The 26,917-nt window shown below is 41.1% G+C and overlaps 1 protein-coding gene across 1 annotated transcript in view; it reads left to right on the top strand.

Annotated features, from left to right (window-relative positions):
- Positions 1-26,917, top strand: part of SEMA3E (semaphorin 3E) — a gene marked incomplete at its 3' end in the record, with an annotated part of 120,697 nt that overhangs the window by 86,312 nt on the left and 7,468 nt on the right. Inside the window, exons 5-13 of the mRNA XM_083366193.1 lie at positions 7,235-7,328; positions 12,670-12,789; positions 13,327-13,469; positions 14,418-14,532; positions 15,244-15,313; positions 16,332-16,476; positions 18,789-19,011; positions 23,174-23,265; positions 25,565-25,606. Coding sequence (XP_083222319.1) covers positions 7,235-7,328; positions 12,670-12,789; positions 13,327-13,469; positions 14,418-14,532; positions 15,244-15,313; positions 16,332-16,476; positions 18,789-19,011; positions 23,174-23,265; positions 25,565-25,606 — 1,044 coding nt within the window. The remainder of the gene's footprint in view (positions 1-7,234; positions 7,329-12,669; positions 12,790-13,326; positions 13,470-14,417; positions 14,533-15,243; positions 15,314-16,331; positions 16,477-18,788; positions 19,012-23,173; positions 23,266-25,564; positions 25,607-26,917) is intronic.

The raw sequence follows: 26,917 nt of genomic DNA on the forward strand, positions 1-26,917 counted from the left end.
GTCTCAAGGGGATGCCCTCAATTACTTCGGAGCCCAAGGTGATCATTAACACGAGTATAATTTAATTCGACAATTGTGAAATGTTTAATTAGAAACCCGACGTTTGGGGCATCCTGACGATAACCCAGATCCCCCCTTTAAAAAAAAAAGGTAACAGAAATAAAACCGAGTTAAGATGACACGTTTATGAAACCATGTTGCTTTAAAAGCTTCGTGGTATTAAACATAGGATTACAGCAAACGCCTCCCTGAACTCTGTTGTTAATATATTGTATATCATACTGTAGGATTGTTAGTGGTCTTTCCCCTTATCTGCAGTGACCATCTCCAATATATTTCGCAGAAGCTTTCCTGGCCGGCTTATCACTTGAACTTTGACTTGAGCTTGACATTTATGTGCCTGAAAAAAAACCAGGTCCTGTCAGTAAGTCACCCTAACATTTCATGGTTTGCTTTTAATGCCCACTCTGGCTCTCCTACTGAAGCCTTAACCCGAGGACCCTGTGAAGCGGAATATTTTAGCCCTTTCAGATGAAATCTACCGTTCAAAGCAACAGAGAGCGTCTGTTGCTTCCTGCTTCTCTGATGCTCACCATCAAATATGAAATTTTCCTCATTAAATTTGGGGAACTGCTTCAGGGACTCAGGCACTTGGGGAATCTCTGTAGAGTTAAAACAGGCTAGCTAGGAATGTAGTCCAGGGTGCTTTGGGGTCAATGCAGGAAATTCTACAGATTGCAATATTTTAAATCTTTTTGTTGGGGCTGAAATCCAAAATGTCTGCAGCTGAATGGAATAGTTTATACTTTCATTACATCTATAATAGTGAGGGGTTTTTTTTTAAAAAAAAATAAGTATTGGCAGTGCATTTCAATACTTCTCTGCTGACCCTCTGGATAAGACAGCGGAAATGCTTGGATGCTAAAACTTAGTAAAATAATACCAGTTACAGAAAAGCTTCAATTAAGTGAACCATCTGGGAGGAAGTTTTGTCATTTTAAATAATTTTTACTATTTCTTGATTATGCAAATGATACGATCAGGAAATAGCAATTGGCTAAATTTTCACTGTTTCTTCTAGTATTGTGCTCTGATTATTTTGAGGATCTGCTCAGTTGCTAAGTAACAAAATAGCCACATCAAGAAACAATCACAACTTTAAAAACCATGAAGGACCTGGCAGTTTCCATATACAATTTATCCCTCTTAACTTAGAGGTACCATAAATCAAGCCTGGGTGGTTTTATTTTATTTTACTCTGCCCAAACCTTGCTGAATAATCTACCATTTCCTCCTCTGAGTATTGCTACATCCAGCCAAACCATTGGAGGAATAGAGAGAGACTCAACATGACTAATGGCACCAGGCATTAGGTAATATCCTGCGGACTTTCAATTTTTCTTACATGTTTTCTCCTAAATGGCCAAGAATGGCTAAATCACGGCATGTAGCAGATCAGGATTGTAAAAATCCAGTGGGTCAGTAGATGGTAAAGAAACTCGGAATGCTCAACTTTTTGCTCTCCACTTGTAGTCACCCAGCATTTTGCCGTTACCATTTTCTACTGTATTTGTGCTAACATGCATAAATCATCTGTTTAGTGGGGGCAAAAAACCAAGTGTGGGATGTATCAAAGCCATACAATGCTGTTTCTCACCCTGTCCTGGAAGGCTAGTGTGGAAAAACTCTAAAAAGAGAAAAACTGTTGAAATTTTGCAGACAGCTCCCCTGATGAATGTGTATATCTGCAAATAGTTGAGAAGTATATGCTTTGCTTTCTGTCGAATTGGGGGGGAAACTGCCAAAGAAGCTTCACACAATTTTAGAGAAATGTAAATTTGTGATCCACCTTAACTTCGAAGAGTTCCTTGAAAATGTAAGCTATGTTATTCAGTTAGTAATTGCAGCTGTGCAAACACACTGTAGATAACAAAAGATGCTTAAAAACCCTGCTGGATTGTCTTTTAGGCCTCAGCCAACGCAACAAGTATTTCACATAAAGCAGAAGGCTTAAACTGTACAAAGGGGGAGAATTTTATTGAATAGGAGTGAAACATAAAGGCAGTGAAAACTGTTCTCTGAAGGAAAATCACGGAATCAACACAGGCTTTTGGCTTTCTTAAGTGAAAATATTACTATATTTTTGTGAAAATATTTTTCCCCCATAGAATAAATGGAAAAATTCAGAGGGAATTTTTTTTCCCTCAGAGGGAAAAAAAATCCATTTTTAATTTGCCTGCTGGGTTCTTAATTGCTAATTCATATATATAAGCAGAGATCAGTATCTTAAGCAGAGCATGAAAACATTTCTTTAAAACAATTTACTGCAGTGTTAAAAACAACATGTACATAACAGGAACTCGCAGAAGGCATATCTCATTAAAATAGTTACATTCAGCATCCAGCACAATTGTATTTTAAGAGGGGAATGAAAGCAGTTGGTTTTTGAAGAAACTTTCGGTATAAAATTATGTAATTTTGGGGTTGGAAAAAAAATGCTGAAATTTGCAATGTATTCATATATTTGGAATATAATTTAGAATATAAACAATATAGAAATGTAGACTATAATAGTAGATTAACATATTGTCATCAGTAAGATCATAAATTAAGGCAATTAAGTGACTGGAACTAAAGCAGTTTGTTGCTTTTTCTCTTTTTCTGGATTTATAACAATATCAGGTATCCTCTTCAGATATTCATATATTCAGCAGCTTTGAATTTCTGTTTCTTGCAAGCAGACAGGATATATATGCAACATGCTATGGCACGGATGTAATTACCCTGAAGAAGTGGAGATGTCCACTGATATCCTATGTAGTTGAATGATGAATTTGAAAAGAGCCACTCAGCTTCCCAAAGTTTCCCTGATCTGATTTATTCAAGATAAAAACTGGTTCCCCCGTAACGGATTTCCAGGCTATTTTGGTCTCAAAGACAGGCAATAAGTAGTGAGCATAACTGTACCTGGGACTCTGCTCCGGAATATCTGTCAGTTGCCATCATTCCTCTCCACAAATTGTTTTTCCTCTCCACAAATTGTTTTTCCAGAGTTGCCTCTTCCAATCTTTGGCTTAACCCCATTGTGTAACCTTTCATATGCAAACTGGGAGATGAGACGGTTGCTACAATACAACATAGAATAAGAGGAGTCTTCTAGTTCAACCCCTGCTCAACAGGAGACATTATACCATTCTGGACTAATGGCTGTCCAGTCTCTTAAAAGCCTCCAGTGACGGAGCACCCACAACTTCTAGAAGGAAGCCCTTCTAGATGATTTATTGTTCTCACTGTCAGGAAAATTCTCCTGAGTTCTAGATTGCTTCTCTCCTTGATAAATGTCCATCTATTACTTCCTGCCTTCGTGCCTTCTGGGACTTTGGAAAATAGGTAGACTCCCTCTTCTCTATGACAGCCCCTCAAGTACTGGAAGAGCGCTATCAAACATATTTCAGTCAAACGCCTCTGAGGAGTACTTCATTTGGGCAAATCTGCTTTTTTCAAATAGAGTGCCAATCTATTACACCATTCTTAATTTCCATCCCATCCTCTTTGTGTGGCTTCTCCATCCTTTAACATTTAACACACCGGGAGACTGGATAATGACAGCAGCAGCTTTGAGGATACTGGATTTCTTCCAAGCAGGGGTAACACACACACTCCCCTTGACACAGCTTCAGTCTTTCTCCTTGCCTGTTGACTTTACAACTATTTATAAACAATAAGATCTAAGTCAGAAAGAGAATGTATTTCTATCTTGTTCTTCGTGCTTTCTGATAAGGAAAAGAAACTACCCAAATATAGTTATACTATATTAAAAATCCAAAGTGTTTCTAACAGGCAATAATAATCACTTTGCACCAAAACAAAATATTCAAGCAGATTCTTAAAGACAAGCTTAAAAATCAACAAGGAGTTTTCATCTCCAGATATAAGACTTCTCTGTCATTCCTAGCACCTAATTTATAGGTTTGCTTTGTTTTGTAAAAGTAATGCTATTTTCTCACACAGGGAGTCCACTTTGTGCTTTACAGTTCAGCTAATGATGTTTTAAAATTAAAGATGGGAATCAGATATCTTCCTTCCTGGAGATGGAGAAGTGAAGGGCACCTATTAAAAATTTACCTCCCTTTCATTCTCTGCAACATAACAAACTTTTGAAACAGACATGGGTTCATTAATTAGAGAGATCAAAGGAAATTCATCCAACTTTGATCTTGATTTATATAAACTCCTGGCTGGGTCATTGCAAACAGTGATAGGGCTAGAAGTGAACAAGGCCCTTATACACAATGACTTTATGCCGCTTGGGGTTGTTACTTCCAGATCTATGTGATGTCAGCAGAAGCACCAGCATCTGCCATTGTCAAAAAGACAAGATGATGGACACAATACTACGTCTACTACATTGCCTATTTTTAACACCCTTGCAAACACCACTTGACCAGAACACTTCTCTCATAGGAACCATGACTTACTTTGTTGTGCCAAAAGTGAAGTTGTTATGGGTGAATACAAAATCGCATAATCTGATGGCAAAGCATGCTGCATTCACCTCGGTGATGAACTTGATGGCTCCATGCTTGAAGGGTATCTTGATGTATCCTGCTTCAGTACATATGGAATTTCAGTCTTCTTATGAAGTTTGTCATGTCATTTATGTAGGTGGGAGTTCTGGTGGCCTAAGGTCTGACTACATGAAATCCCTGAAACTTGATAACCCAGTTGTGTTGGTTCTGATGTCTGAGACCATGGTATGGTTCAGGTGGGCTGGGAAGTAGAGCTAGGGTGTCTCCAGGTAGATATGGTCTTGTATGTCCTTAGGAAACCCTTTAATTGCATGGCTGTTCCTGAAGTGCTGCAGTAGGATCTGAGGATAGAAGTCACTAGAACGTTAGGTTTCTTCTTAGTTTCCTTGATCCATCAATACTCATACTGATAATTGTCCCTGCTTAATCACTTTGTTTAATTATGATGTCATTATTCTTGAGGACTTGGATGACACCTCATTTGACACTACTGAGATTATTGGGCAATGGGATTTTTTTTTTATTGGTGATTGTGGCTCGAACTTGTTGGCAAAAGCCTTCAGCATGCCACAAAGAAGAAGGAGTCAAGCAATTCTCCAAAGCGCCTGAAAGCAGGACAAGAAGCAACGGATGGAAACTAACCAAAGAGACAAGCAACCTAGAACTAAGGAGAAACTTCCTGACAGTTAGAACAATTAACCAGTGGAACAACCTGCCTCCAGAGGTGGTGAATGCTCCAACACTGGAGGTTTTTAAGAAGAGACTGGACAGCCATTTGCCTGAAATTGTATAAGGTTTCCTGCCTGAGCAGGGGGTTGGACTAGATGACCTCCAAGATCCCTTCCAACTTATTATTATTATTATTAGGACAGAAAATCAGACAATGCTTTTCAAATTTGTGTAAGCTGAATATCTTATATATAAAATTCTCTACAGTTGAGGAATAATGAAAGAAAAATTGTACACAAGTGAATTTTAGAGACAAAGAATGAAAAGGAATTACTATATGTCTAAACAAAAGTTTCCCATTTACTTGCAGAGATTACAATAGGCACAGTTAACTACGGTATTATTTAGTTTTTAGTCGAAGAACAATATGAAATGAAGTACAACATAGGAGATTTAAGCCATCAGGAAAAGATTGAGGGGTGACATGATAGCAGTGTTCCAATATCTCGGGCTACCACAAAGAAGAGGGAGTCAAGCTATTCTCCAAAGCACCTGAAAGCAGGACAAGAAGCAACGGATGGAAACTAGTCAAGGAGAGAAGCAACCTAGAGCTAAGGAGAAACTTCCTGACAGTCAGAACAATTAACCAGTGGAACAACCTGCCTCCAGAAGCTGTGAATGCTCCAACACTGGAAGTTTTTAAGAAGAGACTGGACAGCCATTTGTCTGAAATGGTATAGGTTTCCTGCCTGAGCAGGGGGTTGGACTACATGACCTCCAAGGTCTCTTCTACTACCACCACCACCACCATCATCATCATTATCCAATTCAAGGTTACATCCATCAGAGGACATCCATTTTTAATTATGACAGAATATATTGGGTTGTCCATGGCTGCATGTGTCTGTCTTACTTCTTTTCTTGAAAGTGTTTCTTCATTCTTAAGGGGGGAAAATGTTTCCAAATTACTGGAAAGTTTAATATTTTATGTTTCTTTAGTGGGGTAAAATGATAAACCCCACTTAGAACGGACACTTTGGCTTGGCTGATTGTGGGTTCGTAGTCTGAGATACCCTCCCTTGATGATGATGAATAGATGCCTCCAGAAGCTTAGTTTGTTTTCTTCCCCAAGGAGACGGGTTTTATACTGTAATGTAAATTTGTTGCTTGTTTTAGCAAAGCTGCGTTGCGCTTCAAGTTGCAGAATATGATTAACTTTTCCTGATTAAAGGATGTTGATTTGATATTTTAGGAGTTTCTTGGAGACATAATCCTTGGCTGTAGCCTGTGCAGTTTGCAGATATTTCAGTTTAATATTTATATGACTGTAATATAAATATTATACGGTATATGAATTATATACCCAAACTTTGGAAATTATCATAGCATGAAGGCTTATGGACTTATCAATCATTTGCAAAGGAATGGCTATGTCCCATAATCACTAAATCTATAGTTTACAATAAATCATGGATTACAAGGGAAAGTCCAGTCCATCCCAACTTTATAATTTTAGAGTAATGGTGGGTCTTCATTTCCTGCTTTTGAACAGGATTTCTTTGGGGGGGGGGAAATCTGAACAATCTTATTCTTATTTTCTTTTTCCTTTCTCCCTTTCTCTGATTTTTTTCCCTTATCTGCTCCATTTAATAGAAAATGTGCAAAGGAGAGGTAACATTAGGTGTTTAACTACTAAATGATTTTTTTTTCCTAAGAAAGGCATTTTTTTAAAAAAGTGGTAATTTTTATAAAATTAATAGTTACAATAACTGGTCTATCTGATTGTCTTTTTATGCATGGGTGGAAATGGAGGGGAGAGATTTAAATCTGTACTTAAAATATCTGGATGACACATTTCAGAATATACACATTGGGGGGCCGGGGGATAGATGGCTCCACCATCTTAACATGTCAGCCCTGGACACCAGAGTGTGTGATTATATTGTTCTGAATAGAAAACACTGACACATCTATTACCTTTCATATTTTTTCATCTGCAAATAACTCTTCTAATACTCTCTGTACTTTTTTTAAAGGATCACCTTTTTCATCTAGAAGCTCACCGATTAGAGAAAGGAAGGGGCAGATGTCCATATGCACCAAGTTCCTCCTTCATGTCCACTTTATATGGTAATAATTAAGAACTCCTTTCCAATTCTCACCAACTCTTTAAGGCTTACCATTATTCCATCTACAATGCCGAAGTTCTGTTCTTGTGTACTTATGTCGTGTTTTGTTGAATTGACTCATAAAGTCTCAGGCTTGGTCTGCCATCCGTCTTGCCTGTTGCATCACACTGGGGAAACGTCAGATGTTCTTCAGGCATTGTTACACTGACTGACTCTGTAATTGCCATCCATTATTGTTACTTATCACATAATCTATTCTGAATGTGGGAGAAATCCCATTTGTGCCAGCTCCTACTGCCCCAGTTTCAACAATTCCCTTTTGGAAATTCAATCCAAGGCCTACAGAAATGGAGGCTGCAGATCTAAACATGTTTCTCCAGAACAGGAAAGTTCCCAACATTCATTCCTGCACTTTATAAGAGCTCATGCAGCACTCATTCACAGATACATTTAGCAGATTCACGGTGTAGTTTGGAAATGTTGATATGACATCCACCCTATATTATACTGTATAAATATTATCCAGTGCAAAAGGCACCCTTGGAACCATGTTAGCTAAGATGAGATTTGTTCCAAGCCATCAGTACAGACAGGGCAGTAAGCAGTCACTCATTGTTCAGTTGTGTACTTGAATCTAAACCAAGCTGAGAAAAAATATGACCCAGCAAAGAGGGGCATGTAGCCACAGTTGGGACTGGATGATCTTAAGCCATCATGGAATCCCCATCTCTAGGGGAGACGCCAACCGTGGAGGATAAGAGAATAGACTTCAGCTCTAGTTGCAAATGCTTTTCCATTCAGAGTTCATGATGGCTTCTCTTTTGTTGCTTGTCTAATTCCAGTACAAACAATTTAGAGCTTATCAATATTGTTTTCCCACAGAGATAAACAAGGAGGAAAATGTGTCCTCCCTGATGCTCCTGCAAATGTGTCCTCTTCTTTCATTCTAGTTTAGTGTAGGAAAAAGTAAGCACAGAAAGTCAACTCGGAGAAGAATAGGGAACAGTTTTGTTTAATCTCACTTATCCAAGCCATCCATCCATACATTGGGATTCATTTCGGACCTCCAGAGCACACAGAAGCTTGAACGCAGAGCCTCTCTGCAGCTCTTTCAAATTTTTCCTGGGGTTTCACAACATTTTCCAAGTTGTAGTTGTTTTAAAGGGCTCCAGACAGGTTCATGTGCTCCAAACTTTTGTTTTGGAATTGAGTCCAACATATTTAACAGCACTACAATCAATAGCCTCATGGCACACTTTCGCAATTTAAAATACATTGCGTGTAGTTATTATTATTTTTTTTAAAAAAACAACCTCATGATTCAGAGTAGCTTTTACTGAAATATCTGTATTACAGCAGGAAAAAAATACAGTGTAATCTTTTGTGGTTTTGTGTGCATTAAATTAAAATCCTGGGCAAACTCCAACCAAAATTTCTAAAATGAAATTATTTTAATGGATGAAATTTAAGCACACGTAACAGAGAAGGCTTAACTTGTGTTCCTTCCCTACCACTTCTGTTTTGTTTTGTTTCTCATTTAACGTTTTCTTGTGATTTAGCTTCAGTTTGGGGAGAGATTATTTGATACTAAGGTAAAAACAGTAAGAAACAATTCTACTCTTGAATGAATAAATTCTGAACGACAATCAGAAAGCAGAATAAGCTTTCAACCATGGCTAATGCTATATAAAAATGTTAAATGATTGGGCATATTCCATAAATAATTTTATGACTCAAACGTCTAAAACAAATGAATTCTCCAGCCTGCTTTCAATAAAACAACTTCCTAGTTGGTAATAGAGCTGACTGGTGAGTTAACAAAGACCACACAAGTTCTTGAAAGAAAGGCTGTTTTCTTTAGGCGTGTGGCTTTTGACAAATGGTGGACTTCTGAACTGCCTCCCTTTTGCTGCAGACCTTTTAACTTCTGTAGCTGAGGAGTAGATGGATCCCTTGTACCAGGGGTAGGCAACCTCGGCTCTTTTATGACTCGTGGACTTCAAGTCCCAGAATTCCTCAGTCAGCATAGCTGACTGAGGAATTCTGGGAGTTGAAGTCCATGAGTCATAAAGGAGCCGAGGTTACCTATCCCTGCCTTGTACCATTAGTGGTAGGGCATGCTTTTCTCACCTGAGACCCATTATTTCCGGTTACTCTGTGCTGCCTCATCTCGGTGTGTTGTATGTGTGTGTGGGGAGGGAGGGAGGGAGGGAGGGAGGAGCAAAGCATGTCTGGAGAATACATTCCTAGCAGATCAATGAAGGCTTGAAGGGCACCCCAATGCCCAGCTAAACCAAGCAAGCACCCAGATGAAGCAGCATCCATACAGGAAGATGCTGAAGTGGAAGGCCACTCTAGGAACAACAGCAAAGGGACCATTTCATTCTGAGAGGAGGGGGATGACAATTCTGTATTTTCCCAGGGAGAGACAGTGTAAATTGATAGACGATCTAGTGCCAGGCAGGGTTGCCCATCAGTCAGATGTTAGCGACTGAGAAAGAACCAAGGGCCCTGACGTGACTACGATGCGGCTACATTCAAGTCTTCAAGTCAACCAGGTTCTCCTGTTGAAAGGCTGGAAGTATGTAGCAAAGATATATGGAAATTGGGAAGAGATTTTTTTTCCCCAAACATGGTTAAATAAATCTAATCAGAGGCTATTACACTGCATCGAGATGTCATCATCGAAAGAAGATCTAGTCCTATGTGGATTAATATTTCGCTGTTCTAGCAAATGCTTGATCAGACAATTGTAGCTGAGCACGAACATTCTCACTGAAAGTAGATTTATTGCCAAGTAAATACAACATTATTAATTACTGGGCTCTGAAAAATCTTACTACTGAAAAGAGTGCTGACTCTGTGCCTTGCAAGAAGAAAATTGCCAGTAGAAATGAGTTTGAAATACAGTTGCATCTTTTCTAAAAAGATGATCTCCACGTTAAATTTCTCAATCAATCATTTAAAACCATAGGTGTACAATTATGCAAATTCTCCAGCACATTTGCCAGGTTAATTCCATGCTTGAAATGGGCTATTAGTTTTATCTATATCTATATATATCTATATATATATATCTATCATCTATCTATATATATGTATGTATGTATGTGTGTGTGTATAGATAGATAGATAGATAGATAGATAGATAGATAGATAGATAGATATAGATATAGATATAGATATAGATATAGATATAGATATAGATATAGATAGATATATATACATACATTTATTAAATAGCTGATTTCTGGAAATGGCTGCAATTATTGAAAAGTTTCCATAGATGTTTGGTTTGTTATCTTTGAGTTTGCCCACTCCAGAAGGATAAATGTAGCATCTTTTAGAAAAGACAGAATAAAGATGGTTGCTTGTTATGCCCTTTGAAGAAGCCGTTGCTCAAGTGCGCAAAAGGGGAGGGGGGTATGGAGAGTTGACACAGCCAGCAGGAAAGACCAGGAAAGTCAAATAAAGAAGCCTCCAAACTATAAGGACAGTAAAATCACAGGCATGCAATAATTTTTATTTTGCAAAGATGCTCCCCATCCCCAACCAAAAACAGGTCTGGGTAGCACTACTGCAAGGTAAGACTCTAGAACAGAGAAGAAATGCTCTTTCGGAGACTGAAATTATGACAAGCAGTTTCTGAATCTGCTGCGGAAGCCTCGGAAAGACACAGCTGCTTTCATTAGTTGTAGAGAGATGCTTCAGACTCCTAAGGAGGCCAACCCTTTCTCCTCTTATATGGGCCTATTTTCAAATACCATGAAAAGCTAGTCTGGGGGAGTCCAATGACTGGAGTCCTGCCAGCTAAACAATCTGGCTCATAAGGCTACACAAACACACACACAACAACGACTTCTGTATTTCTGTAGATGTCAAGGTTGTGTCTTCTAAAGCTGAAAACTAGAGAAGGTGATCACATAATTATTTTGCAGACTCTGCCATGAAGTACCACATCAGTATGAGCTGCTAAAATTTATTTTGTCTGCTGATATTTGACTTAGCTTCAGGGCCTCGTGAGTTTCAAATCAATATTTAGTCAGCATTATTAAGCAAAACCTAAGAAATAATAACATCTCTCTTGTTGGAAACAGATTCCAGAGCCTACCTGGTAGAGAGTTTATATTATTGAAGTCATTATTTAAAATCACAGCATAATTGTTTTCAAATTAATATAAATAAAAATTAAATCCATCCTTGACAAATAAAAATTGTAAATCCTTGAGAAAATACACTAATAATCAAAATAATATAAGTATTTGTGTTAATGGTGAAATGTAAATTAGAAAATGCATTTGTTTTCTTTCAAGTTTAAAAAAGGAAGAAAATAAATATATTATTGTGAGAGGACCATTCTTTTTTTGTATGTGTAATATGTTCTTCCACTATTTTGTGGCTTGGCTGCCATCTCGTGGTAAATATATGCAAGTTGTTTTGATTCCACTGATACCTGTAACTATATTTTAAGAAATGAATCAGTGATATATAAAGCTAATTGCCCTTAGCTTACGTTAGGGAAAATATAAAGTCTAAATATTAGGTTACTGAATCTCTGCCATATCTCTAGTCCCTTGTAGAATATTAGCCTGTATAATATCACACTATTATATATTAAATATTTGTTTTAAATTCATAGCATACAACATTTATATCAAAATCAAACAGACTTTTCCACATCTGTAAAGAATTACAAGATTACTGTTCTGGGTTAAGAGAACCTGAAAAATATTAGTACACGCTGTGATAGCCTTTGTGATAGCCTGGATTTCAGCATGCAACAATTCTTGTTGTCTGAAGATGCTGGACCATTCTGGTATACAACTGAAGTGCAACGCTCCAGAAGTCATTTGGTGGCATATGTGTCTTTGTGGTAAAGAGGAGATTCCAGTCCCAGGGATCTGCAGAGTGGCCTGCTCTGACGAAGGAGCGAGTCTGGGGTTGGAGAATAAGGTCGAGGGGAATCTGCAGATGCCAGAGGACCACTGAGAGATGTGTTGTGTGACTCTTGTCAGGCCTATAGGACTCCCCGACCCTCCTTCTACCCTGCCTGGTCTGGACTCAACTCGTTGCCCAGGCCCAGAGCAGAGCTGAGAATGTCTCAGTTTTGGCATATTTTGGCCAGCCTGACCCAATGAGCTGACAATCACAGTTTGTGATTCAGGATTTCTAACCCTGCAAGCCACAAGAATGCACACCCTGACGGACCACTTCCACTGAGGTACGTCACTTCCATCCTGCAGCCAAGAAAACTACGCAGCTGTGGTCATATACTGTCATTAGGAATTGAGTTGGACTTGCTGGAGAGTTGACTTGACTATCTTTGCCTCTTTGGTCTTCAGGAAATGAACTCTTCACTGGACTCTACAGTGACTACTGGGGGAGAGACGCTGCCATCTTCCGCATGATGGGCCGTATGGCTCACATCCGGACTGAGCCGGATGACGATCGGCTGCTAAAAGGTAAAAATGGCTGTAAGTAACAATAAGGGCAAGGAGGACAAAAACAGCAGTCGCTACCAGGAAGCGTCAAAAATGCTCTTTCAGAACAATATATGCTAGCCTCAGCTTACATAGGTCTTACCATAGGTCTTATCCCAGAAAGCATGGTGGGTCAATCTTTTATGTTATCATCCTGGAGATGGACCATAACACAAGTTAATTTAGAGAAGTTCATAATCTCGTGTGGGGCAATGCAAATAGAAGTTATGCTTTGCGACATTTTGATTAGCCGAGAAGTTATGCCCTTGGTCACAGCCTGCCATAGTCCGCAGAGCCAAACGTTCTTCCCTGCAATGTTAGCTAGTTCTGCAGCAGAGGAATCCATGAGGAGGCCCCAAGAATAAAAGAGCTTTGAATTGGAAACACTGTCCAGGAAAATGGTTGCGTATCCAAAAGAAGCGGTTCTGATGTTTTACAAACCTTATATCTTGAATGCAAGTTTGCTGACATGGGAGTTAAGCAGTTCCATCAATCTCCGTATCTCACTGTCTCTTTAAGAACCTAAATTTGTTAGTTCCCATGTGATTCCTGACAACGAAGACCGGGAGGACAACAAGGTGTATTTCTTCTTCACCGAGAAAGCTTTAGAGGCAGAAAGAGGCGCTCACGCTCTCTATGCCAGAGTGGGCCGGGTCTGTGCGGTAAGAAACACTTTTATTGCCATCTACTGGCGATTCGCTGCTTTTCTACCTCTTTTCCTTCTGTATATTTAATTCAGCTTTTCCCAACTTGACACCCATCAGATATGTTGGGCTTCTTCGTTCTCGAACGGATGAGCATCAGTCCCAGAAGGTTTGCTGGCATGAGCCGGGAGGAGGCAGTTTTAGGAAAGCTGGAATAAAATAAGGACACACACTCTCACAAGCCAAGCTTGAATTGTGAGTCCAGCCCCAATCCCCATATCAGCCACCCCTATACCCACCCATCTTGGTGTGACTCTAGCTGAGCCCACTTAGGCTTGCAGAGAGAGAGAGGTATCGAAAGAAACATGAAAGGCAACATAAAAAGGAGTCCGGTGAAAGAGAAAGAAGTCCCTTTTGTGTAGGACTGAATGTAAATGTCTGGTCTGCTCCTTATTTTAATTCCAAAGCACACACGAGCACCGTTTTGCATTGTGGTGGGCTGAGCAGAAGAGCAGAGCCCACCAGCTTCCCATCCCCTCCCCTCCCGACCTCCTACCTCTCCTCAGCTAAGTCTCTGATGCTCAGGAGTGGCCCATGGGGCCTCTACACAAGAGAGTAGAGGCTTCCCTTTCTAGCTTTATAGCATCACAAGCATGCACCCTCTTCAAGGAACTCCTTTTCCTGGACATAAAAGTACCGCGATGAGTCAGTCCAAATCGTTTTCCTACAGGGCCACCGCAATTGGGCTATGACCAGGTAGGAAACCCTCTGAGGAACTAACGGATGCAGTCATACCAGACACTGACAAGTTTTTTCCCCCCAACTTTTGTGTATGTATGTGTTAGTTTGTGGTCTGGTGCTTTGCACTAAGCCGGAAAATGGATGGGCTGAGTCGTGTTGTGTGAATGCAGCTTAGCAGAGTCTAGCCTGGCTCTGAGAAAGGAGTTTCTTGTGTCTTCTTCTCAGAATGACATGGGAGGACAAAGGATGCTGGTGAATAAGTGGACCACTTTCCTCAAAGCCAGACTGGCATGTTCTGTACCCGGGATGAATGGCATTGACACGCATTTTGACGAGTTGGGTGAGTTACGTGGCTGCAAAGAGTTTGAAGGCAGAACCCCTCGTAAGGGCTTGAAGTGAAAAATAGTTGCATAGCTGTATTTAAATATTTCACAACAGGAAGGTCATGGTTGTTCAGTCAATGCAATAAATCACGGTTTCCTGCAGCAGCCATAGTGGCAAGGTTCACATGTTGGGATATAATATAGGCTACTGCTAAGCTTGTAAGCCACCCTGAGTCTTCGGAGAAGGGCGGGACATAAATGGAATAAAAATAAAATAAAATAAAATAAAATAAATAATGTCAGCTGTTTGATTTTGGCTTAGCATTATGGGTGAATGGGGCCAATGGGGCTTTTCCAACAAATACTGGTTGAAATAAACCCTGGTTTAGAATAATGTGTCAACCAGTTTCAATTTGCATTTTTTTTCTTCTACTTCTTCTTCCAGTTCAGTAGCACAGAAGAGACGGGAAGCTTTCACTTCTGTTTTTAATTAGCCACTGTTATAATAAATCTTTCAGTTCTCTTTGCAGTTCCAATAGGACAGGAGACTGTGATATAGCATGACACACAAATTGGCCCTCTGGGTCAGTAATAACCCTACAGAATTAAGCAAAATTATTTCCTTTGCTTGGTAGTATAAACAAGCCATTCGTCTATTTATTTAGGTATATTATTAAAATATCTAATTTTAGTGCAAGATAAACTGCATCATGTTTCCATTTTTGCAGAGGACATATTTTTGCTCCAGACTCGGGATAACAAAAATCCGGTGATATTTGGACTCTTCAACACTACAAGGTATACAGATATGATGTGGGAAGATCATAAGAGACCCTGAGGGACAGGCCACAAGCCCCCCCCCCCTTTGCCCTATTAGCAAATCAATAGGACAGTTAGGTAATAACATTATCAGAATGATCTGATGCGATAAACGTTATCAGAATGATCTGATGCAATTTAGTCCTGGGCAATAAAATGGTCGTCGTTGGGTTAATTGCTTAGAATCCATATGCAAAGAATCCCGTCTCCCGAATGGGGCTCTGGAGGGTCACGAGGTCCAGATGGAATTTTCTCTCTAGATGGATCCCAGATCCCAGCCGGCCCTGGTCTGGATCTTACCTTTCATACCTCGTACCATTTGACTTTAGGCTAAATAAATTTGATAGGATGTACTTCAAAGCAGTTTTTGCCCCTTTCGCCCTGCTGCTCTGTTTCCCCCTTCCTTCTTTAAGAATAAAACAGCAATGCAAATTAATACCCATTTTGGAACACTAAAGAAACAAGCATTACCACGTTCTTTTGAACAATTTTCATAGCTACCCAGCATTGTTGGCTGTCAATTCAATGCCGACTGCTTGAGGAAGCAATCAAGGCTGCACCACTCACCGACACAAGAAATCTAGAAATAGGGCCACCGTTGTCCTTTGTCACTTCTCTGACACTGAAGCCCCCCAACACACACACCCCCTCGCACACACCCCCTCACACACACCCATCTCCTCTGCTTCCCTGTCTTCAAGAAGCAGCCCTGAACACATCGGGAGGGAAGGGCACCCAGCAGCTTTTGCTTCTGAGAAGGCCTGAGCCCTGAGCAAGGTGTTCACAAGGGGAGGTCAAAAACAGGTGTGACAGTGTTGTCCTACCTGGGTACTGCAAGAGCAGATCCTCAAATGGAAGTTGTCAGTGGCATAAAGAGACTCGAGAATGGCGAGAGGGGAGCAAGGGTTGAAGCCGCTGTTCTGCAGAATGGGACGTGAGGACGAGCTTTCGATGAAGAACTTTCAAATTGTGGACTTCTACCCTTTTTTATTTGTAGCAACATATTCCACGGGTATGCGGTCTGCGTCTATCACATGGCGAGTATTCGGGCGGCTTTCAATGGACCCTATGCTCACAGAGAAGGACCTGAATACCACTGGTCTGTGTACGAAGGCAAAGTGCCTTACCCAAGGCCTGGATCAGTGAGTTTAAAGGGGTCTTTAATGGGGGTGAACCGGTTCGCCTTTGAGTGGGGCTATGATGGTTCTGTTTTAAAAGGCAGGAATGGAAGCCTCCAGCCCGTACTCTTGTGTATGTGCTTTGCTTCCTGCTCTGAGGTGGCTGAGATTTGTAAACAGGGTTTTAAAAAACTTGATCCTGATCAGCGCAGATCTTCACTGACCTCGCAAACCAAGGTTTATTACAGCAGGAACAAGCCACAGCGGCCAGTTGTACAATCATAATTTTGGCTCATTTTTTATTTTATTTTAAAAGATGTGTGAAACTGCATTATATCTTCTTATTCAACAAACCTCAGCTGTAAATTTAAATTTTGGTTTGCCTGCTCATTTTCCCAGTTTAACTATTACAAAGCAATGGGAAAGAGAAAGAGGGAGAGAGATGAAGAAATGGAGAGAGAGAAAGGGCATTGGACACACACACACACACACACACACACACACACACACACACGCATCTCCAGCTCAGTATTACATTCTCAAATCTTGCTGGAGACAGACTTTTTCAGCAGAATTTGGCACTCAACTGTCACTAACTGAGTCGATCTGGAGAAAACCAGGCCTTTGAACTTCTGCTGAAAACCACAACTTCTGCCTTTTATGACAAGCAGCTGATGAAAATTCTGCTGCTGGCTGATGAGAAAATGAATTTTCAAACCATCACAGAGCAAATAGTTCAGAAGACCTAAGTCCCAAGAAAAGGAAAATAAACACTGCCCCGTTTGACAAGCGTTGGAATTTATGATTGTCAATTATAGTCTCGCCACAAGTTAAAAATGAATGTTTCCAGTAAACATGAAGAGTATTTGATTTCACTTTATTGATTGAAAAATCCAATCTAAATGGGGAGAGTCTGCTACTATGGCTGGGCTTTAAATGTTTCTGAAAAACCACACTGTTTTCAAGATCTGTGGAAGAAGTAAAGGACTTCTCAGATGTTTCTAGCAGAATGCTAAATGGTTCCAATTAAAGAACGTGAAGCAACTTTTGAACTAAAGGATCCAGAATGAGTTTAAAACACATTATCCTGTCCGGTTGCTGAAGGAGTTAAAAGCTTCCTTTTTCAAAAGAGAGCTTATTTTAGCTGGTATCAGGCTGGCACACAGACAGGCTTACCAGGGAGTGAGCCCCCCCCCGAATTATTTTTGAGTCGATACATAAAAGACTGTAGTGTAAGCTGATTTGCTTTAGTCAAGTATGCTCGCTTGCTTGTTTATTATTTACTCATTAAATTCATGCCCACAGACTTCCAGTGGTCTGCAGCAGTTAAGAGTATCAAAGAAAGACAAGTGCGCGCCAATTAAAATATCAATTTCATAAAAATGTAAAACATCAAAAGAACCTCAGTCATCTTGAGGGTCTTGTCACTCCCAGTGGCCCCCTGAAACAATTTGGCTCTCCATAGTTCCTATGGTCCAGTGAAAGTTGGACCATAAGAAAGGCTGAGTGCCAAAGAATTGAAGCCTTTGAACTATGGTGCTGGAGAAGACTCCTGCGAGTCCCTTGGACTGCAAGGTGATCAAACTGGTCAGTCCTAGAGGAGATCAACCCTGACTGCTCTTTAGAAGGCCAGATCCTGAAGTTGAAACTCAAATACTTTGGCCACCTAATGAGAAGGAAGGACTCACTGGAGAAGAGCCTAATGCTGGGAAAGGGTGAGGGCAAGAGAAGAAGGGGACGACAGAGAATGAGGTGGCTGGATGGAGTCACTGAAGCAGTAGGCGTGAGCTTAAATGGATTCCAGAAGATGGTAGAGGACAGGAAAGCCTGGAGGAACATTGTCCATGGGGTCTCGATGGGTCGGACACGACTTTGCAACTAACAACAAGTTCCTCAGAAAGCATAGGCTGTGCGTCAGTCTAATTTCTAAGAGGATGCCATCCCACTCATGTACAGAAATGCATGTATCCAGGGCCATATGTAGGAAAACATACCAGGTCTTTACGCTACATTTTTATAAGATCATCCCCAGTGGCATACAGTGATTATTACAGATGATATTTTGTCTCTTTTCCCAACCTTGACAGTCCAACTGAGTACATCTTAAAGGGGAAGGATGGTACTGACAGAGCAATGAACCTTAAGATTGTGGTCGTGGAGGGCTGCAGTACAGGAGCTGCAATCCCGTTCGGCAAAAATTAAAGGAACGTGATTCATATTTGGCCTGTGCCTCCCTTTAATGCCTCGATGTGATACGTAAAATTGCTTAATCGCAGGCACCTAACAGAGAGCAGCATCAATGTTGTCACATTCGCTCCTTTGTGTTTGTTTCCCAGTGTGCCAGCAAAGTGAACGGGGGTCTGCACGGGAGCACCAAGGACTATCCGGATGAGGCCATCCGCTTTGCTCGAACCCACCCACTGATGTATCAAACTGTCCAGCCAGTGCACAAAAGGCCAATTCTTGTGAAGACAGATGGAAAGTACAGACTCAAACAAATAGCAGTAGACAGAGTAGACGCAGAAGATGGCCAATACGACGTCTTGTTTATTGGAACAGGTAAGAGAAAAAGGAGGGAAAGTGGATGAAATTTATCCCCTGTCCCATGGGTGTCAGGCTAGTTCCGTTTGCCATCTGCCTGCCCTAAACCATCCATACTGCTTCATGCCTAATGTTGACCTCGCTTATTCCGAGCCAGCAATTTCCTCCTGTTTTCGTCCTTCATAACTGAGTAGCGAATGCATCCTGACTTAATGCATGGTGAGCAGTGAGGTCAACATTCTTTCAGTCCTAATAGAGTAGAGTAGAATAGAGTAGAATAGAGTAGAATAGAATAGAATAGAATAGAATAGAATAGAATAGAATAGAATAGAATAGAATAGAATAGAATAGAATAGAATAGAATAGAATAGAATAGAATGAACCTTAGAGGTCTTCTAGTCCAGCCCCCCGCTTAAGCGGGAGAACCTATAACATTTCAGACAGGTGATTGTCTAGTCTCTTCTTAAAGATCCCAAGTGACGGGGCACCCATGATTTCTGGGGATAGGCTGTTCCACTGGTTGATTGTCCTCCCTGTCAGGAAGTTTCTCCTTAATTCCAGGTTGCTTCTCTCCTTGACCACTTTCCAACCAATGTTTCTCTTCCTTCCCTCTGGTGCTCTGGTGAACAACCTGGCCCTCTGTGCCTTGTGGCAGCCCCTCAGATACCGGAACGCTGCTGTCATGTCTCCCCTCTTTTTTCTTTTCTTTAGACTAGCCAAACCCAAATCCTGCAGCCGTTCTTTGTATGTTTTAGCCTCCACAAGCCTTTGATCATCTTAGTTGCTCTTCTCTGAACTTTTTCTAAACTCTCGACATATTTTTTTGTGATATGGTGACCAGAATTGGCTGCAGTATTCTAGGTGTGGTCTTACTAGGGCTTTGTAAAGCGCTATTAGTACTTCACGTGATCTTGATTCTATGCCTGTCTTTATACAACCCAAGACTGTATTATCATTTTTGGTTGCTGCTGCACACTGCTGACACTGTAGACCAGGGGTAGGCAACCTTGGCTCTTTTATGACTCGTGGACTTCAACTCCCAGAATTCCTGAGCCAGCATGGCTCAGCTTGGAAACCTCTCCCTTTTCCCTCAGCATGGCTGGCTCAGGAATTCTGGGAGCTGAAGTCCACGAGTCATAAAAGAGCCAAGGTTGCCTACGCCTGCTGTAGACCACTCTCTCCTTTCCCTTCTGTCCCACCATCTTCCCCACCCCACCAGTCTACCTTTCTGCACTGGCAGACAGGACCTAGATGTTCCAAGCTGGAGGAAGGGAAGTTCTCCACAGGCCTACTGTTGGTCAGGAGCCTCCTAAATCATTATTGCCTCGGCGTAGAGTTTTCCTGGAAAAAAACTAGGCAGGCTCAAGGGAGACTCTTTTTGAATTTTAAGAGTATGAAAGCCTTTGCGGTTTCCAGAGCTCATCTTTTGCAAAAGTCAACTGAAAGCTCTCTAGTGGCACAAAGGACAGGTTTATGCCATGCTAGCACAATCCAGGAATTAATGTATTATAAGTATGATCTACGAAGCAGCAATCTCTGCAGGATTTTTTTTCTGTTGATTCAGAGGACAGGAATAACCATTTCCCTTCCTACCCAAGTAAGGTTCTTGTTCCTTCGTTTTCACTCTACAGGGTGCCTACAGCTGACCTGGTCTGCCACAGCCTGTTTTCCTACCTTGGAAGATTTAAAACGATTATTAGGTCTGGCTTGCCAGTTTGGAGCTGTAATTTTCCTCATTTTTTTTAAAAAAATCTCATAACATGATTATTACATTTGAATGTCCACTCTGCCAGGAATTGCATGGGGTCAACCTTAGGCTAGCTAAGTTAGCCTCCCTCCTGGTAAGTTCTAGCAAATCTGTGATAGTTTTTAGGCTGTTAAATGGCTTGGAGAAATAAATAATAATAATAATAATAATAATAATAATAATAATAATAATAATAATAATAATAATAATAATAATAATAATAAAGGTTGTTCCTCTTTGGACCTCCATCCTGAAAGTCACAACTTTAAAACAAAAGAATCTGCAGAGCTAATATTTTTTTAAAAAATTGTTGGTTGTTATTGGGCATACTTCAAAATTTATGAATAATTAGGAAGACGTGTTTAAAGGTCACGTGTGCACAGCACCTCTTGGCTCTTAACTTAGCAAAAATTAAAAAAAAAGTCTGAAAAAAGGTAGAGGCTTCTGTGGTAGCCTAAAGACGCTGCTGCTTTCGGGGATTAAAGGAAGCAAAGTGACCCTGAAAGCAGCTGCACTTTCTTCTGATTCAGCGAGGAAGAATTGGATGCTCCAGGGAAGAAATTGCCCTTCCTCTAAGTCAACTCTGAAGTGCATCACATCTGCAGCTCCTGCTGCTGCTTTGGTCCTTGTTTTGGGTCTTCCCCCACCCACCCCACCCACCCCGCCAAAAGCTGGCTCTTTTATATGAAACTGAGCTTTCTGCAACAAAAAATGAGATAAAATTTAACTAAATGCTGCTGTTTATTCCTTGTGTGTTTAATCACACTTGGCCAATATATTCTATTCTGTTCCTATTCCTATTCCATTCCATTCCATTCCATTCCATTCCTCTATATTCTATTCTATTCTATTCTATTCTATTCTATTCTATTCTATTCTATTCTATTCTATTCTATTCTATTCCATATTCTCTTCTCTTCTCTTCTCTTCTCTTCTCTTCTCTTCCCTTCCCTTCCCTTCCCTTCCCTTCCCTTTCCTTTCCTTTCCTTCCCTTCCCTTCCATTCCATCCCATTTCATTCCATTCCACATTCTATTCTATTCTATTCTATTCTATTCTATTCTAATTCTATTCTATTCTATTCTATTCTATTCTATTCTATTCTATTCTATTCTATTCTATTCTATTCTATTCTATTCCATATTCTCTTCTCTTCTCTTCTCTTCTCTTCTCTTCTCTTCTCTTCTCTTCTCTTCTCTTCCCTTCCCTTCCCTTCCCTTCCCTTTCCTTCCATTCCATTCCATCCCATTTCATTCCATTCCACATTCTATTCTATTCTATTCTATTCTATTCTATTCTATTCTATTCTATTCTATTCTATTCTATTCTATTCTATTCTATTCTATTCCATTCCATTCCATTCCATTCCTCTATATTCTATTCTATTCTATTCTATTCTATTCTATTCTATTCTATTCTATTCTATTCTATTCTATTCTATTCTATTCTATTCTATTCTATTCTATTCCATATTCTCTTCTCTTCTCTTCTCTTCTCTTCTCTTCTCTTCTCTTCTCTTCTCTTCTCTTCTCTTCCCTTCCCTTCCCTTCCCTTCCCTTCCCTTCCCTTCCCTTTCCTTTCCTTCCCTTCCATTCCATCCCATTTCATTCCATTCCACATTCTATTCTATTCTATTCTATTCTAATTCTATTCTATTCTATTCTATTCTATTCTATTCTATTCTATTCTATTCTATTCTATTCTATTCTATTCTATTCTATTCTATTCTATTCCATATTCTCTTCTCTTCTCTTCTCTTCTCTTCTCTTCTCTTCCCTTCCCTTCCCTTCCCTTCCCTTTCCTTTCCTTTCCTTTCCTTCCCTTCCATTCCATCCCATTTCATTCCATTCCACATTCTATTCTATTCTATTCTATTCTATTCTAATTCTATTCTATTCTATTCTATTCTATTCTATTCTATTCTATTCTATTCTATTCTATTCTATTCTATTCTATTCTATTCTATTCCATATTCTCTTCTCTTCTCTTCTCTTCTCTTCTCTTCTCTTCCCTTCCCTTCCCTTCCCTTCCCTTCCCTTTCCTTCCATTCCATTCCATCCCATTTCATTCCATTCCACATTCTATTCTATTCTATTCTATTCTATTCTATTCTATTCTATTCCATTCCATTCCATTCCATTCCATTCCATTCCATTCCATTCCATTCCTCTATATTCTATTCTGTTCTGTTCTGTTCTGTTCTATTCTATTCCATTCCATTGCATTAAGTTGTTGTTAAACTTCAGACATTTGAAATTATCTACATGTGGTTCCTTGTTCTGATGATTTAAATTTATATATACTTATTTTTGAATAACTTGCAGATTTAAATTTTGGCATGTTAGTTTCAAACATTTTTATCTTAACTGGATGACATGTTTTTTTTAACCAGTTCCTAGTTATCTGATAGACATCCTGTCATATTCACCTACAGATAATGGGATTGTCTTGAAAGTTATCACAATTTACAACCAAGACACAGAATCTATGGAGGAAGTGATTCTTGAAGAGCTGCAAGTGTTCAAAGTAAGTGAGCCTACTACACCGGGCTTTTAAACCAGACTGAACCTTTCTCCACCGCCCTCAACACTATTCAGAAACGACAGCCTGCCCAGAATGCAGTAGCATGGGCGGTGAAGAGGGTGTCACATTGTTTGCATGTGGCCCCATTGCTTTGTGAGCTGTACTATTTTTAACCTGGCTTCCAGGTGAAAATCTGGGTCCTGGTTATTACCTGGCTCTCTGAAGGAATGGTGGCTACTGCCAACCCAATATGGTCCGGCCTACGAATCCCATCCCAGATTCCACCAATTATGCCCTGTCATCTTGCAGGACCCAGCAAGGGGGCCTCCTCTGTGCAAAGTCCTGGCTCTCCTTATTGATGTTCTCCCCAGAGGCTTGTGCAGCTCCCCTGGCTCTCCTCTCAGCCCTTGAGGTGCCCCATTTGGTTGTGGGTGGTCAGTAGATGGTGTTCTGCTCTCCTGGTCAGTTGTGTGCTTTATTCTGTGTATTTCTAATTTGTAAACTGCCAGAGCCGTGGCAGTCGGGCAGCCTCAAGAATAAATAACACCCAGAAATTGCAACTGGTACAAATGTAGCATCCTTTTAGCCAGCACTTGTCATCAGGAACATATTACACCTGGGTGCAGCGGTCCTCTGTCCAAAATGTGGACTTTGCTGTCATCAAAAGAGTGGCCTTTATCTTTCAAATGCAGCTGGACTGCTGAATCTTGTCCTCATAGGTTTGTTCTCCTATATTGTGCCATGCGTTTATGAAGTGGTTGCTTTGTTCCCCCAAAGTACAGATCTGCACAAGGCTCACTGCCTTGTACTGCCTATACCACGTTGCTTTGTGTCTGGGTGTTTCATCCTTGGGGTGGACAAGCTTCTTCCTTAATGTATTCAGCAGTCCATCTGCATTTAAAAGACAAAGACCACTCTTTTGAAGACAGAAAAGTCCACAATTTGGATAGAGAGGACCGCTGGTTTGGAAGAGGGGTCAAAGGGGCCATCTATGTCAAAGTTGAATAGCCCTCTCTCAACAGAGGGGGAGGGATACAACAGTCTACAATAGAGTCCTTTCATCAGTACCAAGGAGGCTCCACACCCATTGGCAACACTCAGGTGAACTTAAGGATACAGATAAAGCTCCAAGTGGTCTCAACAACTCTTTAAAAGAATGCAAAAGACCACCTGTCTGGAAGGAATATAAATCCTTCCATTCCCCAGGCAAAGCTACAGAAGCTCCTTGGATGAGAAGTGAAACATCTTCAAAGAAAAACAAGAAAGTCCAGTTGCCTCGTGAAAAAGCACCTTTTGGACAACCATGACCTGGAAGACTGAGAATCTCCATAGACCAAGGCTTTTCAACCAGTGGTACGGGTACCACCTGTGGTACATTGGCACCTGGCAGGTGGTACGCGGCCATCCTAGAAAAGTGGTAGTGGGGGAGGGGAATGAGCTGAACCGGTGGCAGCACCGCATAAGCCTGAGCGGTGGAGCTGCAGGGCTGTCAGGGTTCAGCGGAAGCACCAGGTTCAGCGCCAGGCTCCAGCTGGAGCTCAGCGCTGAACCTGGCGCTTCTGCTGAGCCCAGAAGAAGCGCCGACCAGCTGGAATGTTGCAGCATCTCCAGGGTCTTGTGATTTACATTCAGATGCTTGGCAACTGATTCATATTTATGACGGTCACAGTGTCCCAGGGTCATGTGAAGTGACCAAAACCTGCTGCAACCACCCAGCAGAGGGGAGGGGGAATAAAAACCAAACACCCCTCCACCCCACCCCCACTGCCAATCCTCAACAGAAATGCTCATAACAATGAAAACCTCGGACAGGAGGAAGAGTGCCGCCGGGCAGGCAGGCAGGTGTCTTGCTCGGCTGTGGCTTGGGGGGCACTTTTTTCAGTGCCATTGTAACTTTGAACAGTCACTAAGCGAACTGTTGTAAGTCGAGGACTACCTGTACTTCATCACTTTTTTCCTTTTTTTTTTTTTGGTCATCAAGTTTTTGATACCTTGCTAGGCGACTGGTGGTACTCGGATGTTGCCATGTCCTAAAAGTGGTACAGCGGGTGAAAAGGTTGAAAAGCCCTGCCATAGACAATATGTTGAATATGGATAAAGCCGCTTCCTGCTCACCACAGTGAGCTTTGGGTGGTCTGAAGAACAGCTGAAAGACAGAAGGAATCTCTACCTTTGCAGCATATTACTAAATAATCTTGGCACAAAGTGTATAATTCTTGGATGGACCGATCACCAACCTATAGCTATCATAAGTGCATGGATGGCTTTTTTTCCTAATTAAGAAAAATGTTTTCACTTTCAGGTGCCAACTCCTATTATTTTTCTGGAAATTTCTTCCAAAAGAGTAAGTGTTATATTCTTTTTTAAGAAAACTATTTCACTCTTCTTAGCAGTATGAACATGTCCAATATGTAGACATTGAAAGTTAAAATCTTTGTTCTAAACTGTTATTTTTTTCCCCAACGGCCCCATCAGGCTTCATAGCCCAAGAAAGAGAATATGTAAAGGCGCCCATTTCAAAACCCCTCGCCTTGTGAGATGTAGAGTTCTCCTATGCGAGGATTGCTTTTCAAACCAGGGGACTCCCATGGTGCTTTAATTTTTCAGGTCAGCCCTTGGCTTTAAGAAAATGAAGCAACCACGAAAACATTCCACAGGTGCAGATCCCCAATATAGGTAGAGATATCCCAAAAGATACCTGATGCATCTATCGAGGGCGTAGTATGTCCTAGAACTTTATTTTCTATCTCGATTCATCGAACAGAAATTCAACCAGCCCATAATCTTTCCACAAAGACTGTGAGTTCTAGTCCCATCTTGGGCGCCAAGCCAACTGGGTGACCTTGGGCCAGTCACTCTCTCTCAACCCTAGAAAGTAGGCAAGAGTTAATGACTTGTGGAAAATCTTTCCAAGAAAACATTAGGAATTTGTCCAGACAATTGCAAAGAGTCAAGACTAACTTAAAAGGCACCAAAAACAAAGCCTTAGAAATACCTACCTAGTAGTAATAGTATTTTTATGTATAACTGGTTTATATAGATCAGTTTAATTCAGTCAAATAATATTCAGTTTAATGCCCTTATGTGAAATTGAAGGTTCCTTCTGTTATCCTTTGAAAGGTCAGATTTGCAGTTTTCTTATCTTTGTTCATTTTCCTTCTGCTTCAAGAGACGTCTGCTACCGTATGCCATAAAATATGCCATATAAAATGAATTTTCATGGTCTAGAACACAGGTCGGCAACCTGCGGCTCCCAGCCGCCCGGTGCGCGTGCACCTCTTCCAACGGGCAGTGGTGCACGCGCACCTCTCCAAATGGAGAGTGGCACCGCCCGTTTGGAGAGGTGCACGCGCACCTCCCCAAACCTTTGGAGAGTGCACGCGTACCTCTGCGCGAATGGGCAGCGGTGCCGCTCTTTCAGGAAGCCCGCCGCGGCCCGTCTGTGAAGCTGCCGAAAGCGGCAGCTTAGCAGACGGGCCGCGGCAGCTTCCGCAAAGAGCGGCGCCCCTGCCCATTCCGAGAGGTGCGCCCGCACCTCTCCGAACGACCAGAGGTGCGCGCGTACCTCCGCGCGAACGGGCAGCGGTGCCGCTCTTTCAGGAAGCTGCCGCTTTCGGCAGCTTCCTCAAAGAGCGGCGCCACTGCCCCTTCGCAC

The sequence above is a fragment of the Vipera ursinii genome, assembly GCF_947247035.1.
Source record: "Vipera ursinii genome assembly, chromosome: 6".
NCBI lineage: Eukaryota > Metazoa > Chordata > Lepidosauria > Squamata > Viperidae > Vipera > Vipera ursinii.